Raw genomic sequence first — 19,248 nt, 5'->3', positions numbered from 1 at the left:
TGTCTGTCCATCTGCCCGCCATGGTCGGGTTGGCGGCGCCGGAACTTGGCGATGCTGGGTGGTGGGAGTCTTGAGGAATTGGCCGGACCCAAGGAGAAGCTGGCACGGGATAGCATGGCATTGGCCAGCCATGCGAAGAGAAGCGACGGATTGTGGACGGACTTGGGCGTGAAGAAGATGGGATGAGACGGGCACAATGGGATGGATGGAGAGCTACCCTCTTTGGTTCCTTGCGTCTGCTGCGTCTCCTGCGCATATCCTGTGAAATATGGCAAGGCGGTGGGATGGGTAGGCAGGAGGATGCTGCTGCAAGTTAGGTACCAGGTCTAAGTATCCATAGGGTATGCCCATGGGGGTGGGTGGGTTGGCAGGTGTACACTACCGTGTATCCGTGGTGGGAGGTGCACCTGGTGATATGTGTGTGTATGTGTGTGTGTGGGTGGGTGTGGGTGTGTCTGGGGTGGGGGAAATGGGGACACTGGAGGGGATGGAGTGGCTGACAGCAGGCGAAAAGACTGGGTGGGTCTCTCTCTCTCTCTCGGTCCGTACCTGGCTATGCCCAGCACCACAGCAAGAGCAAGCAGCAGGGCATTCCGAATAGACGACGTGGTGAACTAAACCAGAGACATCCGCAGGGACCCCCAGAGACAGGTCGAAGACATGATGCTCTTCTTGCCAGGCCAGACCAGGCCAGGGCCAAGGAAATGAGTTGGGAGAAGGCACCCCGAAACGTGCCGAACATGATGCGCCTCGGGCGAGCAGTACACATCATATACCACCTACACTACACTACCTTGTCTGTAGGGATACACCACAGCTCTCGCACAAGTCCGCACCGAGCAGCCGGCTGATGAACGGATCCAACCGCCCCGACTGGCGGTCTGCAACCAATGGAAGAGCAGTTACCCATTCAACCATAGGTAGGGAGGCCTGGCTAGAATCTACATGGCTAACTTTACTACGTTCAGCTTCCAACAAGTGCGCCGAGAGCGACTCCCAAGATACAATATACAGACAGGCATTTAACGTCACCGAATATGTTGATATGTAACCTCAGCTGATTCCCAACTTCTCATGATAGTCAAGACGACTGCTCAAAGCCAGGTGCCCAGCAACGGGTGTGTATGTTTTTTTCTATGCCAGGAGCGAAAACACCGACGCCGAGATGAAGTACGACGGTCGATGCCGATCTACGCGAACGTAGTTGCTGGCAAAACGCACTGATCAATTACATAGTGCAAAAGATTGTGAGAGCAAGGGTTTGGGGGTCGTGATGTGATGTGTACACGGAAGCGCGGGGGTAAGTTCGAGTCGGAGGGGTTTTAGCAATGGAACCGTCAAACCAGTGAGCAGTGCGACAAAATTGCAGCTGGCGTCGTTGGGATGGACGAATGGATGGACCATCCGCCAGCGGCGGCCTACAACATATGCAGGCTGTATGATGCCGGATTCAACCCCAGGAATACGACAGAGTGTTGAAGAGCTTTCGGTTTTGTACGGTGAAGAAAGCACAAGGTTGGGCGGGAATCGGTGGTTTGACGCGTTGAAGGATGGAAGAGAAGAGAGAAATTTGATGCGGAAGAGAAAAAGATGAACAAGTCGACAGAAGGTGGGCGGGGCGGGGCACACCGTTGGGTAAGTAGGTAGGTAAGGTATCCGTAGGTAGGTTGGCGACACTACCTACCTGGTGCGTGAGGGTGGGCTCCGAGGCTCGAGCTCTGCGTCTCGATAAGATAAGGAAATGGAAGGTGCAGTGTGGCGGCGGGTCACGGTGCAGTTTCTTGTTTTCTGTCACCACCCCCACCACGCTAAAGAATCGTCCAGAGGTAGGTAGGTAGGTGTGGTGTACTATGTACCTACCCAACCCAACCCTCCCACTCCCAGCTGTGAGGTCCCTAAACAGTGAAGCCAGCCGCCCGCCCCCAACAGGTGTTCCGTTCGCTTGCACGCCAAGCCAGCCGTGGGCGGGCAGTCGCTCACTTCCCTCTCCTCTGCCCCAACTGCAACTGCACCGCGGCGAGTGTGTGCTGTTGATTGGTCGGCTTGCTGGACGGATCGGCTTCTAGAAGGACGCAGGGAAGCCGCTTGGATCGGGCTACCCGGCGGGAGGGTGTGCTCGAAAACCCAATGGCTCGTTTTATTTTCGTTGGCTGCCGCCTGTCCGTCAATTTATCGGAACTGTCTTCCATGCTCTCTGCTCTTCGGTGACGAACTTTCCTTTCCGCAAGGTACTTACCATGCAGTAGGTACGGACGGGATGGATACCTTGCGCTTCCCGCTTCCCTTCTGCCCATGGTCGCTGTCTACCTATGGATCCAAGGACTCGATTCCACCGCTGTTGTCCGCGGGGTAATATGCTTCCACCATGCAGTCTCAGCTCTCGGTGTCCGCTTTGGGGTGGTGGCTGGGCATGCGACTGGGGCATCGCTGACCTGAGTGACACTGCTGAAATGCCCGCTTTGCTCTGCCAACCGCCAGAACCGAGAATACACGTCCATCAGGTAAGCCACTTGGACGACGTGACCATTTGGGCCACAAAACCAGGCTCCCAAGGTACTGCAACGTGCCAGATCAGGACAGGACGTGGTGTCGTGCGCATCCGCAAGGTCCCGATTGCTGATGCTGCCAAAGTAATCCCCCAGACATCTGAATGGTCCAAGCACATGTAGCAATGCGCCTCGGACGAACTCCAACTCCCCACACAGCTTGGTAGCGATGCTGTCACTGTACGGATGTATCCTCGGACATTCAAAGCACCAGCAGAAGGGTCTCGCGCCTAATAAGAAAACAAGGGGCTCACGTACAGGGACGACGGTCAAGGGGAGAGGCCCTGATGTCCATGACATCCGAGCCTGAATCTGTGTGCATGGTCATCGTCGAGTACCGAACTTCATCCGATGGCTAAAGCTACAGTCGATCCTTTTCTCCGGGCGCTTGGAAGGTCTGCTAGAAGGTCTTGCTTATGTATTGCCAATCTTTGGACTACGTAAGGTGACTACAGTGTTCCCAGAGCATGCAGACCAGCGCACTTCCCGCCTGTTCTGGTGGATGGTTTTTTACTCCGCACGCTTTTCGACGGCGCCCACTTTTGCCGGTTTTCGCGCTTAACCCCAGCCGCACTCCGGCAACTCCTAAACAGGCAGTACCGCTAGATCCACGTTTTGATCCGATCCCTCCAATCCGACCTCACTGGCGACGACGTTGAAGCCGCTGGTGTTGAGCAGTTTGTGCCCTGGAGCTTATTGAAGGTCCTGGAGAGTCAGAACAAGGATCATCGATCTAAAGCAAACAGAGGAGCAAGAGGTAGATGACAAGCTTCGAGAACGCTTGACTATTGATACGCGCTTCACGATACGCCGCAGCATGTATGTATGCCAGATATAACATCTCAGATATTCTAAGATAAAGTGATATATACATACAGTAGGTGCCTTCGGTATGGGCTGAATTATAGCCACCACTGTCTTTGCTTTTAACTAAAAAAAAAAAAATAAAAAAAAAAAAATTTAAAAAAAAAAAAAAACCTCATGTACTAGCCTCACGAAGATTTGACGGAAGACAGCGTCAGTATTTGGGCTCCCTTACAAATGACGGACGGTCCAAGTTGGTTGTGTCGTGAAATGCCGCACGGTTGAATGTCGAACGGAGACATTAACTACGGTTGAGTCTAGGCATCGGTGAACGCTCTGTTTGTGGACGCTGTGAGAGGAGATACCAACTATGTTTGACTACGCACCGTGGTGAACGTGAGCCACTTATGAGATCACGGTTGAGAGTCACTGGAGACCTGCTTGGTTTCAAAGCCGGATTAATTAGCTGTTCAGAACTTCGGGTCGTGTTTTTGGTGTCTGGGTACTGTGTCTCTTGCATTCGTAATGTCAACTGGTGAAAGCTTCCCAACATGAGAAGACTGGACTTACCTCCGACGCACAGCTGCTATGTGAAGCACGCTGACTCTGCCACTGGACGATCCGTTTATGACCTTGAATATGCAACCATACAGGCCTCTCTTCGGTGTCGTGTTTGCCCTGTTATCTCTCCGGATAGGTGTGCCGACCTTTTCCTACCTTGGATGCATGTATTGGCACGGAATGCTTCTACCGCAGTGATCTCCGGCTTGATTTGATGGTGGAACAAATTAAACCGAACAAATAGATAGCACGAAAGTGAATAGGCTCATTCCACATCTGACTGACAAATACCAACTGAGTATGCTTGTAGCAGTGGGTCGTGGGTATACGTTGTCACTCAGTAACAACGCCTTTCCGCATAACGAAATACTGGCGTCTGAACTGTTTTTTCAGGTATGGTTTGTCTCGTCGATTATAGACGAAGCAAACTCCCCAAACAGATATCCCTTACAGAATAACCTAGCAGATAAAAATATATGCAATAAATGGACTCAGAAACATAGCTTTCTTTGACTACCTACTCCGGCTTGGCCACTCTCATGCGGTTTGTCGGCGTCTCCTGGCTAGGCAACCTGCGCACTTGTTGTCTTTGATCTGGCAGGACGTAGAAACACGGCAGCTTGCCATGGCGCCTGATTAACTCTCGTGGTGATTGCCGTCCACGTGGCGATCTCCCGAAGGGGAAGCTATCCCGGAGAAAACCCTCTGCATGCGTGATGTCACGTCTTTGCCATTGGTCCACGGCGGCGAGCCTCAGGATTCCGGGACATCTACATATCTCTGCAGTGCCACTTCAGCTGCTATTGATGTATTTATCGCCCGAGGCTGATCCCGGGGTCTTGTTCGGAGAGCCTGTACTGCTGTTCTTCATGTGTATGATAACGGGATGTCTACCTGGAAATTTCTTTCCAAGATCGAACATTCTCACATGTTACAACCCGCACGTCCAACTTCGACAAACAATCTCGAGGAGCAGCCCGCAAAAAAAAAGCAGCAAGGACCGACGACACAACAGCGCAAATGCACGTGGAGAGATAGAGTGGAAGATAACGTGATGGATAGATACAAGCAGCGTAATACGCTGACTAGCAGTGATGACGAAGGACCTGACTGCGGCCCGGTTGCTTTCTGTCTCATACACAAGTCTTACCCGACATGCGGTAACATTCTCATCTTGTTGAGTCCTATGAACTCTGATGGCTTTCTACGAGTTCCGTAACAAACCAATTGCTTCAGGGTCTATCCAGGTCTGGTTTTTCTGTACTGAGAATGAGCTTAGAGTTCGTTATAAGTGTGTAACCAGCACGTGCTAAGGATTGATCTGTAGATTGGTGACGATGAAGAGCCAAAGAGACCAGGAATCACGTCGCATAGTGACATGTAGTTGCGCCCTCGACATTCTAATGTTGCTATGACATCCTGCCCTTTCCAGGCCCAAGCAGCATACAGGTAAATAGTCAAGAATGGGGGCTGTGACCAAGAATCAATCAGAATCAAGAGTAGCATCATGCGCCTCTGTGCACCACAGAAGAAGGCCGCGGAAGTGTTCTGACTTATTGCCTGTATGATCTTACCACCGCGTTATTTCGCACTCATCAGATTTACCATCTGCCGTTCACATGATGATAGGAACGCGACATAACAGAAGCAAGCCCCCGAGCGGCTCTGATCACAGCCGATGCGGGACAAGCAAAGCGAAGCAAGGAGCTTCGTATCTGGGCGGATAATTTTAACTAGCTACCAAGACGCCAGAGTATCCCGGGTACACTATTTGTCGTGGCTACCCTCCTCGCTCTTAGTATTTATGGTCTTCTACCTCCTCTTCGTCCCTACCTGCGCAGGCAGTGAAAATCGAAATAAGCCGCCCGGAACCCGAACATGCAGGGCGATGAGCGAGGCTTCCAACCGTTGCCTGACCACACATGGACCAAGAAGATGGAATATCCCTACAAATTCATAGAAACCCCATGATTTCTTTTTGGCAAAAAGATGCCGGCAGTTTCGGCTCACTCTTGAAAGGGATTGCTTGCCTTGTGACACGGTGAAGAGATGGGTTGACCGTCTTCTTGCAGACTGACCACCATTTGTGGAAAGGCTGATGGCATTATTTAGGAGAATGTGGGAGTGACTGAAGCCTAGGCTGTGGTTTCAACGGGTTTGTTTCCCTCCCCCCTTGACGTTGATGTTCGTGGTCTTGTCACGAAGCACCCGAGTTTCTGCCCAGCTGGCAACAGCTGGGCGCAACCGCGAAGCGCCCTCGATGGCGACATCCCATTGTGGGGCCGACGTATCGCGACTCCACGTCATGATGTCGCGTCAGAACATGGGCACCTTCACCTCGGTCAAGTTCGATTCATGCGGAGAGCATTCAAAGCATTCGACGTACGCTGAACCTCTCCACATACCTACGGTATTGAGTCAAGAAATAAAAGAAAACGGGGTATCCAAAGGCGTCTCGGCCATCTTCTAGTACAATGGACCTCACAACAGCCAAGTCTGGCGACAGGTAAGTATTAACCTCGGCATCATGGCTGCCGTGTCTTTGGCTGCATGACCATCTCAACTCATGCCGGGAACAATGCTAACGCATCAAGCACAGCGCTGTGAACATCATATTCATTGGGGCCGGTGCTGTTGGCTGCTTCTATGCTTCGCGGCTGCACCATGTGCGTCTGCATGCCCCTCCGCGAGAAGGCTCGGATCGTGCTGACTAGAACGACAGCCCAACCGCAACGTCCACGTATCACTGGTTGCAAGATCGAATTATAAAGCGATCAATGAATCTGGAGTCAAGCTGGAAACGCACTCCTTCGGCGATTACGTATTCAAGCCACATGCAGCCTTCCCATCCGTCGAAGCAGCAGCGTCTGCAAAACAGGAAGGATCCAATGTCCAATGGGACTATGTGTTTGTGACGACCAAGGCATTGCCAGACCGCTCAGATGACTCTGCCATGATTGCCCCGGTCATTGGTCCTACGTCTTGCATCGTATTGATCCAGAATGGCGTGGGCGTCGAGGAGCCCTACCGCGAGCGATTCCCTCGCAACCCCATTGTGAGCGCTGTGACGGTCATCAGTGCCGAACAAATATCCCCAGGCGTCATCAGACAGAACCGGTGGACACGCATTAGCATCGGCCCGCACACGAACGGCCTCGGTACGGGCAATGCAGAGCTTAAGCGCCTGGGCACGCAGGCAGTCGAGCAACTGGGCCGGTGGTGGGGGCCTAGCTGGGGTGATATCCGAGATGTTGAGCCTCACGATGAGATCGGATTGCAGACGGTGCGATGGCACAAGCTCTGCATTAACGCGGCGTTCAATCCCAGTGCGGTGCTTAGCGGCGGCAGAGGCAATGCGGACATGGTGATGGACGCCGAGTTGAGGGAGCATGTCATCGGTATCATGAATGAGATCAGGGAAGCGGTGCCAAAGATCTTGGGCCGGGAGTTCCCTGACGACCTGGCAAAGCCTGATCGGATTGTCAAGAGCACGGAGCGAAATACGGGAGCCAGGCCGAGCATGCTGTTGGACTGGGAGGCCGGCAGACCTCTGGAGCTTGAGGTAATCCTGGGCAACCCGGTGAGGATAGCGAGAGCTCACGGGGTAGAGATGCCGCGCCTACAAAGCCTATATGCGCTACTCAAGAGTGCGCAGAAAACCCGGGAGGAGAAGAGCGCCAAGGGAAAGCTTTAGATGCTGTAGATGGCGGTATCCCGTGACACCCAAATCCAGTTACTGGTCAACTTCGCATGCATTTGAAGGCAGCAGTCGAACTTCCCAGTAGGACAATTGCCACCCAGAGAGCACGTGAGCGATAATCTCAAAGGGTATTGGCCAGGATTGGGCTGCCATCGGAGCGTAATCGGCAATTGTTTCGGAGGACTAGTTCAACCGAGAAGAGTACTTGAGCAAGCAGCGCATGGCGAACGCCACAGTCATGATGTTTGACGTCATCATGCGCCGGTGTTGAACATGGCAAATGTGGCGGTGGCGTTTGGAAGATAGGCACGTAGTGGGAATTGCTCGAGTTCTGCTGTACACCCAAGTTCCAGGGGGGGCTGCGGCAGCCCTATCGATCAGAAGTGCAATCAATGAAGTCGTGGATGTATTCGTAAATGGCTATCAACCCGGGGACAATCAATGGTGGAGGGTGCCGGCAGTTGGGGAAGGATGCTGCGTAGTAGAGACGGCCAAGCAGCCACGCAGCTTTCCCTTTGATTTTGCGACCGCGTTCCAGCCGCAACTCTCGAGGTCGTGGCATCCAGGTCCAGGGCTGAGGCATATTAAGCCCGGGCTGGACCTGTCCATGGGCGGAAAAAAACTTGGATGGAGCCTGTTTTGCTTGCATCGGTGGTGCAAATACTACCTCGTCAGCTTGCTCCAGCACGGCGGGATGCCTGCGACTGAAATGCAGACACAGGGAGAGGTCCCTGTCGTAAGCAGGGATCGACAGTCGCACATCCCATTGAAGCATAGGCATTTTGAGAATCCCATTCCCTTCAATCCCGAATTTGCTCGTCGTCTCTTTTCTGCTTTGCCAACAGGAAGTAGCGTAGCGTTATGTAGCTTAGCCTCCACAGTGTGCGAACACTACAGCTTGCCTGTACTATCCATCACTACGAACTATCACTATCAAGCAATACGCAGCAGCAAAATGGTCGTCTACATCATTGATGAGGTGATGAGAGGTGCTAGGTGATAGGGGAGGGGGGACGGGACGGTCAACGCTTTGGTCCTCATCCCGCCCATGTCGTTGTCATCGACTGACTGGTGCTGGTCCGATGCTAACGCTTTGCGCTAGATCACCGATGCAAGTCTAGCAGTAGTGTACTTTGTATCAAGCAGGCCTGGAGCAGCATTCCTTCACTTCTCCCATCGTAGCCCGTATCCAGGTAGGTAAGTACAACGGATCTGAGATACAGGAGCATCATCACGATCCAAGGCGTTACTAAACCCGCCTGTTTCCGCCTACACAGGCAAATGAGCAACAGCGCACAGTCATGATAAATGGTCAGGGGAAACGCGGCGGAAACGAAGAAGTAGGCAATGTTTTTTTAATAAAAAAATCCAAGAGGCAGAGGTAAGATACCAGCAGAACATATTGCAACTTGCAGAGCCTGGGTTGGTGGCAATAAGGCCGATGAGCGGTGGTGACAGAACACCGACATGATGCAGGTTCCACGATTCCCGCCTTTGTTTAGCTACATTGGGATCCCGATCGTCCCAAGCACCCACTCACACTCATTCGTTCCCCTCCAATGCTTCTCTTGGTCCTGCTACTGCGTAGTACCCCTCTTCTCTCCCCCCTTGTGGACACTTTTGATACTTGAATCGTCCCCCGGCACCTTATTATCCTAACTGCGTCTCGCCAAGTGGAGGGAGGAACGGATAGTTGCAGTGGAAGCCGATAGACCGAGAAAGAAGAGGAAGGGGGGAGGGGGCGGCGAAAGACAGAGGGCAAAAAAAAAGAAAGAAGGGAGCCCAGCCAGCCGGATACGATATCCCCCTTGGAACAAACTCCCGCTGCTTGTACGCAGTAGAGCCCCCCCCCCCGGCGGGACAGAACCTTTGGCATTGGCTTTCGTCTCGCTTGTCCAGTGCGCCGATAGCCTACATACGGAGCATAAGTAGACCTGGCCTAGCTGCAGACACTCCATGGAAGAAGAAGTAAAAGCGACTTTGTGGGGTGTAGCTTCGGGCAATTGCCGCTGGAGGGATGGGGCGCGTAGTTGTACTATGTAGAAAATCCGGATGACCTTTCTCCACCGCCAGAAATCCCATCCGTCTTGCTCAATTTTGCCATGCAAAGTCCATGGAAGAAACCCGGTCTCGAATCTTCCCGTAATGACATACGATATTCGGGACCCTTCCCTCCCCCCGCAAGAGAATCCCGGGATGCCTTGGTTGGGAACGGCAGATTCGCACTGAGAAGATTCCCAACTCGCACAAGACATTGTCCTCCCTACTGCAACGGAGAACAGAGGGATCAGGAGCATGCCATGCAGATGGGGAGTCTCCGGGAAACCCTGCTCTTCACGCATTCAGGAATGGAATACAGAGCTAGTGTACGGGTACTGCGTAGGCCCCAAGCGGCACGTGTACCCGCTGCGTTCTAGGCCGCCCAATTCCAGGCTGTCCAATCCCACTTCAGCCCGACCTCGACGGAGAAGAATGCACTTCATCTCTTCAGACTGGTTTGATTCAAGTTGCTTGCTTGCTTTGCCGGGCTCGGGACATTGCAGCAATTCCTGTCAGCTGAGCCCCATGTGGTCCTCCGACAAGTGCCGCTTCTCGAATCCAGCTTGATGGTGCGACCGACTGTGAGGTCGGTGAAGGTTGAAGATCAGACTCCTGGAGCCTACGGATAGATGCCTGTTGGACGTGTGACGTGCGGTGCCTTCCTTCACGGCAAAACAGCCCAGTGCAGCAGTCAGCTTCGGAGCAAAATGTCCACTCGGTTTCCAGTGCGAGGGTGCCCCCTGCCCAAGTCTCCAACTGTCCCATGTCTGTCTGCATGTCTACTGCGTACAGTGCAGTGCAGCGCAGTGGGCAGTACTATGTATGGGTCTCTGGCGGCGCGCATGTGCCTCTCACCTCAGCGAAGGCGCTGGCTGCTGCGTACGTATTCGTAGGCGACGGATGAACGATGCAAGACGTCCTGAATACCTTGGTGGAAGAGGTTGTGCTCGGCCACGACGCTTGTACCCTCGACAAGGAGCGCACGAGAGGCACCCTACCTGACGGCGGTATCCGTACTCAAAGTAAGTACGCAGTACATGCCTCGGATGAGGTGCAGGACGGACTCTACGCAGTACGCAGTAGCGTTACTACCCGTATGAGCATGGGTAATGCCTGAGAAAGGAGAGCAAAGACTGATGGTCAGGCTTAATCCACGATGGGGACCACTTGACCAGTGATCGACACGCTAAGAAAGCCTAGGCCGCACATCCATGATCCCTCGTACCACTCCTGGACTCGAGCTGCCCTGGTCGACAGCCGCCACCTGAGTGAGGGTCTACCGCTGCTTGCTTGCTGCTGCTGGCACAGCGCGTATGCTGGTCTGTTGCTGCTGGAGCTGGCGCACCCGTGGGAGCTGTGGGCTGTGGGTAGGTAGGCATGTAGGTAGGCGTCCGTACCTTACTTACCTTACCTTACAGTTCGACTGCATCATGGGCTGGTTGTATGTACGTCGTAGACTCCATAATTCAGAATGGAATCCAATCCAGAGTCTACCTTAGAGTAGAGTCCGCAGTCCAGAGAGTCCAGGACGAAGAATCCAGCCCGAGAGAGACTGGTGTAGGTATCTTAGACAGGTTGCTGTCCGTCCATGTCTTTCCTGTTCAAGGCTGCCAATGAAGGCTGCCTCTCACCTTGTTGTAGATTCACATTTCCTTCCTTCCTCTTCCCCCCTCTTTTTCTCCGTCTTCTCTTCATCTCTACCTGCCTTGCCTCGTTGATGGTGATTGATTGTTGCCACTCCGGGGCAGGTACTTGCGAAAACCCTCGTTGAAGTCTCTATGCTCGTGTCTGTGGCTTCCTCTCTCTCCCCCTCCCGCTCTCCCTGTTTCTTACACTCTTTTTCTCCCACACTCTCTCCCTACTCCTCTCTCCTCCGTCTTGGACCCTCACCCTTGACACATTAATCTTCCCTCCGTCAGCGGCCTCGATAATCGCCGTTTACGTACACCTACCCCCACGGTGCTGCATTTGCCATCGGGTCGACTCTCGATCGCTTGCGATTAGGATCTCTGCCCCCGTCTCGTGGTACTACGCGACCACCACCTGCTGCCGCATTGTTACAGCAATACACTACACTGCCTACCTTACCAATACTTACCTACCTACCTACCTATCAAACGTTAGTCTGCCTACCTACCTTACCCTGACCCTACCTTGGACCACCGCCACAGAACTCCGTTCTTGCATCACCCACCGCTACGTTGATCGCATACACATGGCCGTCGCCCTGATCTTGCCTTAGGCCCTTCCGTTGCCACGCATGCTTGCCTTTCGATTGGAACTTCTCGGTTAACATACCTACTCTGCCCTAGGTAGCTAGCTGGTGCTTCGTTGACGTTGCTGTATGCGTACTTACCGCGCACGACTGGGTACCCACAACTCCTGCCATTTACCGCACCCCAGACCCCTCAATCACGGCCGCCACAAACCGATCACTAATGTTCGAGGGAAACTGAGAGCTGCCATTCCCATTCGCACCTCCATCTCCGTGTCTGACAGTCATCGAGGTGTCTCTGTAACCGCTGTCCACCACTGCCCGCTATCCCCGGCGCGCCCACTCTACTCTATACGAATACAGCAGCAGGTCCCTGTCCACAACAACCAACCAACCAGCCCCCCGGCTCGCTCACTTGCCTTCGAACAATCGTACAATCGAAGAACCGCAAAACCGTAAAATCGCAAAACCGCATCCCATACCCCGACTTTCCCATCAGGGCTGGCCCTCCGGGCCCGAATGATCGACGAATAGAGCGTCTCGCAGCCAGTCCGCCGACAAGGACACTGGGGGCCTAGTCCTCCTTTCTCCTATCCTTGCCGACGCTGTGTCTTCCTCGACACAAATCCGTTTCTTCTTGCTCTTGGGGGTCATACTCAAACAACAACATCAACAACAACAACAACGAGAGGGTGCTCTGTTTGTCTTGTTGCCTCATGCTAAGCTTTACTGATTGCGGACCTCTGAGCCTCCGGCGAGGTCGCGTCCAGAGCTTACATCCTTGTGGGATTTCATAGACTTTTAGGTCTTTCGCCGCGTATCGTCAAGTATGGACGCCCAATCCGACACCCGCCGGCCTTCCGTTACTTTCGCCGACCAGTCTACAACGGACGATTCGTCTGAGGCGACTCCCATCGCGAGCTCCCATTCAAACCCCGCCGCGCCGCACGTCGACGACTCGTCCACATCTGACGCTCCTGCCGCCTCTGCAGCATCTTCTGCACCCGTCTCCGCCAATGCTGCTACCCCCAGTTGCTCTTCGTCATGGAGCGCCAGCTCTGATCGCCAGCTTGGTCACGGTGCGAGCCCTGACCCTTCAGATAGGGTATTTCCCATCCGCTCCGTTGTGAGTGTCCAGCGCACCGGTAGATCATCAAGCGAACACGACTACTTTCCCCGACTACCCGACCACGGTCAATATCCGGCACCCCGGCCTGGTAACCCACGAATCGATACCACTGCCCTTGGCGCCGCCTCTCGCCGTGATTCCGCCTCTGCCACCACCTCCCATTCTCACCCCTCCACAGTAACTTCGCCGAGCGACCGACAACCTGTCTTGACCCGGAGAAAGAACACTGATAGCGGGCCGTTGTCAAGCGTCCAGGCCGATGCCGTGCGCCATGCGAATTCGAAGCCCCTCGACCTATTTCAAGACACCATCTCGGACGGCGAAGATGAGTCGGTACCAGGGGATGATTCCTCCCAGCGCCCAGCATCCCTCACCACAAGCCAGCTTAGCGAACCCGGGAATGATGGTCTTTTCACGACGCGCTTCAAATATGTTATGACAGACGAAGGTCACCATGTCATCACCGGCACCGATAATGTTTTGCAACGATGCGAAGACGAACCTATCCACACTCCTGGTGCCGTTCAGGGATTCGGTGCCCTGGTGGCCATTCGGGAAGAGGCAGACGGGCGCTTTTCTGTTCGTTACGCCAGCGAGAATACGGAGAGGTTAACGGGCTACTCGCCTCAGCTGCTGTTTCGTCTGAACAGCTTTCTCGATATTCTAACCGAAGAGCAGCAGGATAACCTATTGGATCACATTGACTTCATTCGTGACGAGGATGCTGACCCAGCCATCAACGGACCCGAGGTCTTCAGCCTGTCGATTCGTCCACCAAGGAGGAAGAGCGCCAAGCTCTGGTGCGCTATACACATAAACCCAGCGCATCCTGACCTGATAATCTGCGAGTTTGAGGTAGATGATGACCATCAGTTTCCACTTCGCCCACCAGAAGAGGCTACTCCCAACACACCAGAGGATACACTCCAGTCCAACCCAACGATGGAAGAACTGGCCGAAAGCACCGAGATCTTGAGCAAGCCTTTGAGAGTTTTACGAAGTGCGCGAAAGCGTAGAGGCGACGCCGGGGCCATGCAAGTATTCGACATCATGTCCCAAGTACAAGAGCAGCTTGCTGCGGCTTCCAATCTGGAAGGATTCTTGAAAATATTGGTGGGCATTGTCAAAGAACTCACCGGCTTTCACCGAGTCATGATCTACCAATTCGACTCTTCCTACAACGGAAAGGTCGTCACCGAGTTGGTTGATACCACGCATACGAAGGATTTGTACAAGGGACTCCATTTCCCGGCCTCCGACATTCCACGGCAAGCTCGCGACTTGTATAAGTTGAACAAGGTGAGGCTTTTATATGATCGCGACCTCGAGACCGCAAGGTTGGTCTGCAAAGCCAAGGAGGATCTCGACCTGCCCCTAGACCTCAGCCACTCGTATCTGCGAGCCATGTCTCCTATTCACCTCAAATATCTCGCCAATATGGCGGTACGATCCTCCATGTCGGTTTCCATCAATGCTTTCAACGAGCTGTGGGGCCTCATTGCGTGTCATTCTTACGGCCGCAAAGGCATGCGGGTGTCTTTTCCTATCCGCAAAATGTGTCGCCTGGTTGGGGATACGGCGTCACGGAACATCGAGAGATTATCGTACGCAACCCGACTTCAAGCTCGGAAACTCATCAATACTGCGCCTACGGAGAAGAATCCATCTGGGTACATCATCGCGTCGTCGGACGATCTCTTGAAGCTTTTTGATGCAGACTTTGGGATGCTTTCGATTAAGGGAGAAACCAAGATTCTTGGCGAGATCGAGCAGTCTCAGGAGGCTCTGGCGATGCTGGAATACCTGCGCTTACGCCAACTCACGTCTGTGGTTACCTCTCAAGATATTCGGGAGGATTTTCCAGACTTGCGCTATCCTCTGGGCTTCACCGTCATCGCAGGCCTCCTCTACGTCCCATTGAGTGTGGGAGGCAATGACTTCATCGTCTTTTTCCGAAAGGGCCAGGTCAAGGAGGTCAAATGGGCCGGCAATCCGTACGAAAAGACTTTGCGCGAAGGAACAGCTGCCTACCTGGAGCCCCGCAAAAGCTTCAAAACCTGGCACGAGACGGTGCTTGGTAAGTGTCGAGAGTGGTCAGAAGAACAGGTCGAGACATCGGCTGTGCTGTGTCTTGTCTATGGCAAATTTATCGAAGTGTGGAGACAGAAAGAAGCTGCGTTGCAGAGCAGCCGTCTTACGCGACTTCTGCTCGCAAATTCGGCACATGAAGTACGCACCCCCTTGAACGCCATCATCAATTACCTGGAAATCGCATTGGAAGGCTCTCTGGACCAAGAGATTCGCGACAACCTGGCAAAATCTCACTCTGCGTCTAAGTCGCTGATATACGTCATTAACGACCTACTCGATCTCACCCAAACAGAGGAAGGCCAGAACCTAGTCAAGGATGAAGTGTTTGACTTTGGCATGTGCATACGGGAAGCAACAGAGCCATTTGTCAACGACGCTAAGAGGAAGGGCATTGAGTACCAAGTCATCGAACACCCTGGCCTTCCTCGTCACGTGTGTGGTGATAGCCGACGTCTCAGACAGGCCATTTCCAACGTCGCAGCCAACGCCGTGCAAAATACCGCTAATGGGTATGTCAAGGTCGAACTATACGTTAGCGAAGTTCTTGACCGACGTGTACGCATCGAAATTCTGGTCGAAGACACGGGCAAAGGAATGACGGCCAGGCAGTTGGACACTCTCTTCCGAGATTTGGAACAAGTCAGCGTCGAACTAGATGAAACGACCTTGCCTTCCAAGGATGACGAAGCCGGAAAAGAAGATAGAATCCTGGGCCTTGGCTTGGCCGTCGTTGCCAGAATCGTTCGGAATATGGATGGCCAGCTGCGCCTCAAGTCAGAACAAGGTACAGGATCTCGATTCATTATACAGTTGCCTTTCGATATCCCGGATGACGCGCCAGCACCAGTTGAAGGCCTAAGGCATTCGGAGTCAGCTGCAGCATCCAGCGTAGCATCCGTGACTACTGCGGTCATGCCTGATAAAGACGGCGAACTCATGCTCATTGATCGCGGAAGCAAGCAAACACAACAAAATGATGGGTTTGAAGAAATGATGCCTGTGGATTCGGGTCCAAAAGCGGAAACCAGAAGCCTCGAGAGTCACGAGAGCGTCGCCACAGGGACCAGCAGAGCCAGCGACAAGAGTTCTCGGAGTGATGCGGATCGCTTGATAGACGCCATTCAAACGCCATTGTCCATAGGAGAGGTGGACACGAGCCGGCCAGTTGCTCAGCGCCAATTCTCCAGAGAAACACTCTATCGACCAAAATCCTCAGACGGCAACTCTTCAAATGTTAGCGTCACGGGATCGCCCAATTCGCTGCGGACAAGCCAGAAGAATGGCCCTGCAATAGACTCCTCATCACGGACTGAAGTGGGCTTTAGTAGCGTGAAGGATACGAAAACTCCCATCAGGGCGGTCAAAATTCCCGACGAATACTTGGAACCACCGTCTTCTTTGCCTCAGGAGAGCGCATCATCTCGAGTGCTATTTGAAGTATCAGAAAAACATGGACATGGGGCAGCCTCGGAAAGCGGTACAATTGGAACGACCACAAGTGTCGTCTCAGGGCCAGATACAACCAAGTTGCAAGTTCTCATCGCCGAGGATGACCCCATCAACTCACGAATTCTGCGGAAGCGCCTGGAGAAATCAGGCCATCAAGTTTCACACGCTGTAAACGGTGAAGACTGCGCGACGGTTTATCGTGAAAAGTCTAGTGCCTTTGACGTCGTTTTGATGGACATGCAGGTACGTGCTCTCGGTCGGTCCCTAGTCATCTCCTGTGCTAACAGTCAATTTTTCATCGTAGATGCCGATAGTTGATGGCCTGACGAGCACTAAGATGATCCGAGCCTTCGAAAATTCTGGCGAGCACGGTGGGCACTCTTCCATCGCCAATCATAATGGCAGAATTCCCATTTTCGCGGTTTCGGCATCCCTGATAGAGCGAGAGAGAGAGAAATACGTCAGTGCAGGTTTCGACGGATGGATTCTGAAGCCCATCGACTTCAGGCGTCTCAATACCTTACTCTTGGGGATAGTGGAGGACGACATTCGTGCAACGTGTCTATATGCCCCAGGACAGTGGGAGCGCGGCGGGTGGTTCAATGTCAGAGATTGCTCTGGTGGTGAAGAAAAGATTCTTGGCAAGGAAACATCAGATGATGAATCGGCTACACCTACAGGCCAAGATGGAGTAACGAAAAAGACAGACGGCACAGCTTGATTGTGTCCGTCGTTGTTTCTCATGAGGCTGTTGGTTTCATCTCAGGCTTCTCTGCTCGGACAATTTCGATGAGCGGTCGGGTTGGTGAGGATGATCTGGTGAAGGTTTGCAAAGCTAGAGCAGACTGTACTGGTTTTCACTCAGCATTATGAAGGGGAGGAGTGCCGTGCTGCTTGATGGCGAGAGAACGTGCGCCGAACTGCCTCCATGGGGTCTTGCAATTACGGAGTTCACCGCGAAGTTCAAGAGATGGACTGTATTCAAAATCGGACTAGGGTTTGCTGAAACTTGACGATATAGAGCTCAGGAGGGAATGGACGGATATACCATGACAAAAGCATACGGATTGCATGGAAAGGGTAAGGGCGACAAGCCGGACAATGGTGGGCGTTTTCTTGGTTGCGAAATTACATATCTCCCGGCTTTTTGTCCTCGACGCAATATACCACTGCATGGTCTTCGCCATGCTGAGACAAGGAAAGAGCTTCACGGCATATGAAGAACAAATGTACACAAGCAAACTGATCTCCCGACAGTGCTACCGGCCGTGGCAGATGTACACCAGAAGAACGTGTAGTAATAAGAGAAATGTACTGACGGCCTTGTCCATTTCGAATTCCACGTGGCACATACACCATTGCTGTCGAGGAAGAAATTCTTCTGAGCTAATTCTCGTCACCATGGCACAGCCCTGTTTGCACCATTAGCAGGAGCATGCGATGTTAGTAGTGAAGGAAGGCAGGGATCTTAACTCTGTCTCGCTCATGTGGCATGCCTTCCAGTGGATGTGTACTTTGGTGTTCGTCACATATGTAACATCCTAAAGCTTGTACAAAACATCTTCTCATACCGTGCCGACTGCCAATTGTCACAGACGATGTGCGGAAGACAGAGGAGGAGCCAGGATCCGAGTTTAATCAATTAGGGGCAACAGAGCACAGGCGGGAGACAACAACACCGCGACTGTGCGTCTTCCTCATGAGTAGATCCAAGCATTATGGCGCCTCAGATAAGGTAGGGATGGGACAACATACGGAGTAGACGGGCCTCCCCTCCCCTCAACCCGAGGGCCCCTTTTACAGGTTGGGAGTCTGTTCCTACCTAGGCACCCAAGCTCCGGGACCTGGCCGCTCAATAACGGGCGCATGGTGGGAACTGGCTCATCCAGGACCGGCTACCCTGGAATATACAACTCTCAGTTGCAGAATCAGCGATGTTTGCGACTCATGCTCCGTCCATAGGCTGAGAAGTGTATCAGCGCATTCAGAGAGCAGGCAGGGTTAGGCGAGTACGGCGCATTTGATGATGTTGCCACTACTACGGCTGGCTGTAAGCAAGACCAACTCCTGGTTCTCGTGCGTTTTCCGGTGTAACCCATTGACAACCGATAGTGATGAAGACAGAAAAGTCGATAAAGTTCAGCAAATCAACTGATGATACAAATTCGCTTCTCGACACCCTCCTCCCGTGTTTGGGACCCCTATATCTCATCTTTTCCTATGGCGTTTCGTGACAATATCCTCTTCCGAATGATTTCCGGAAATAGTAAGATCCGGACGGCAGAGACAGCGGAAAAAAACCAAGAGTGGGTGGTAGGACGGATGACTATAGGATGACGAAAAACGCAACTCCAAAGACAGAATACAAAGGCTAGACGGGCCATCAGTTCAGGAGAAAGGACGCGGACTGAGCGTTCAGTCAAGCATCGGACTTTGTATTCTAATTCGCAGACATGGCACACCACCTGTCTGCCAAACAAGGTTCTCCGCTGCCATCGCGGGTTGAGATACCCGTGCGCCGCTCTCTCTCTTACACTCAAAGCTTGATTCACGTGGTTCTTGCTGCTGTCCACCGCTCGTATCCTTCTCTAGCTGGTGAGGTTTGAACTCGCAGCTGAGGGGACCTCTTGAAGCATGGTCTTCCCGGCTCAAGGGGCGGACAAATGTAGGTGCCGCGAAGTAAGAAAGTCAAAGTCAAAGCCCCCCCGCTGTC

The 19,248-nt window shown here is 53.0% G+C and overlaps 2 protein-coding genes across 2 annotated transcripts; both read left to right on the top strand.

Annotated features, from left to right (window-relative positions):
- Positions 1 to 6,385: 6,385 nt before the first annotated feature.
- Positions 6,386 to 7,605, top strand: COL26b_005411 (uncharacterized protein; the record flags this gene model as incomplete). Its single annotated transcript, XM_053178258.1, has 3 exons — positions 6,386 to 6,417; positions 6,511 to 6,577; positions 6,634 to 7,605. 3 exons carry the CDS (start codon positions 6,386 to 6,388, stop codon positions 7,603 to 7,605), a joined length of 1,071 nt encoding a protein of 356 aa, XP_053037849.1.
- Positions 7,606 to 12,695: 5,090 nt separating this feature from the next.
- On the top strand, positions 12,696 to 15,945 carry COL26b_005410 (uncharacterized protein; the record flags this gene model as incomplete). Its single annotated transcript, XM_053178257.1, has 2 exons — positions 12,696 to 15,859; positions 15,897 to 15,945. The coding sequence occupies 2 exons, from the start codon at positions 12,696 to 12,698 to the stop codon at positions 15,943 to 15,945; spliced, it is 3,213 nt and encodes a 1,070-aa protein (XP_053037848.1).
- Positions 15,946 to 19,248: the final 3,303 nt, after the last annotated feature.

This window comes from Colletotrichum chrysophilum, assembly GCF_026319265.1.
Source record: "Colletotrichum chrysophilum strain AFK26 chromosome Unknown scaffold_36, whole genome shotgun sequence".
Lineage (NCBI taxonomy): Eukaryota > Fungi > Ascomycota > Sordariomycetes > Glomerellales > Glomerellaceae > Colletotrichum > Colletotrichum chrysophilum.
This window is presented reverse-complemented; position numbering and strand designations above follow the sequence as displayed.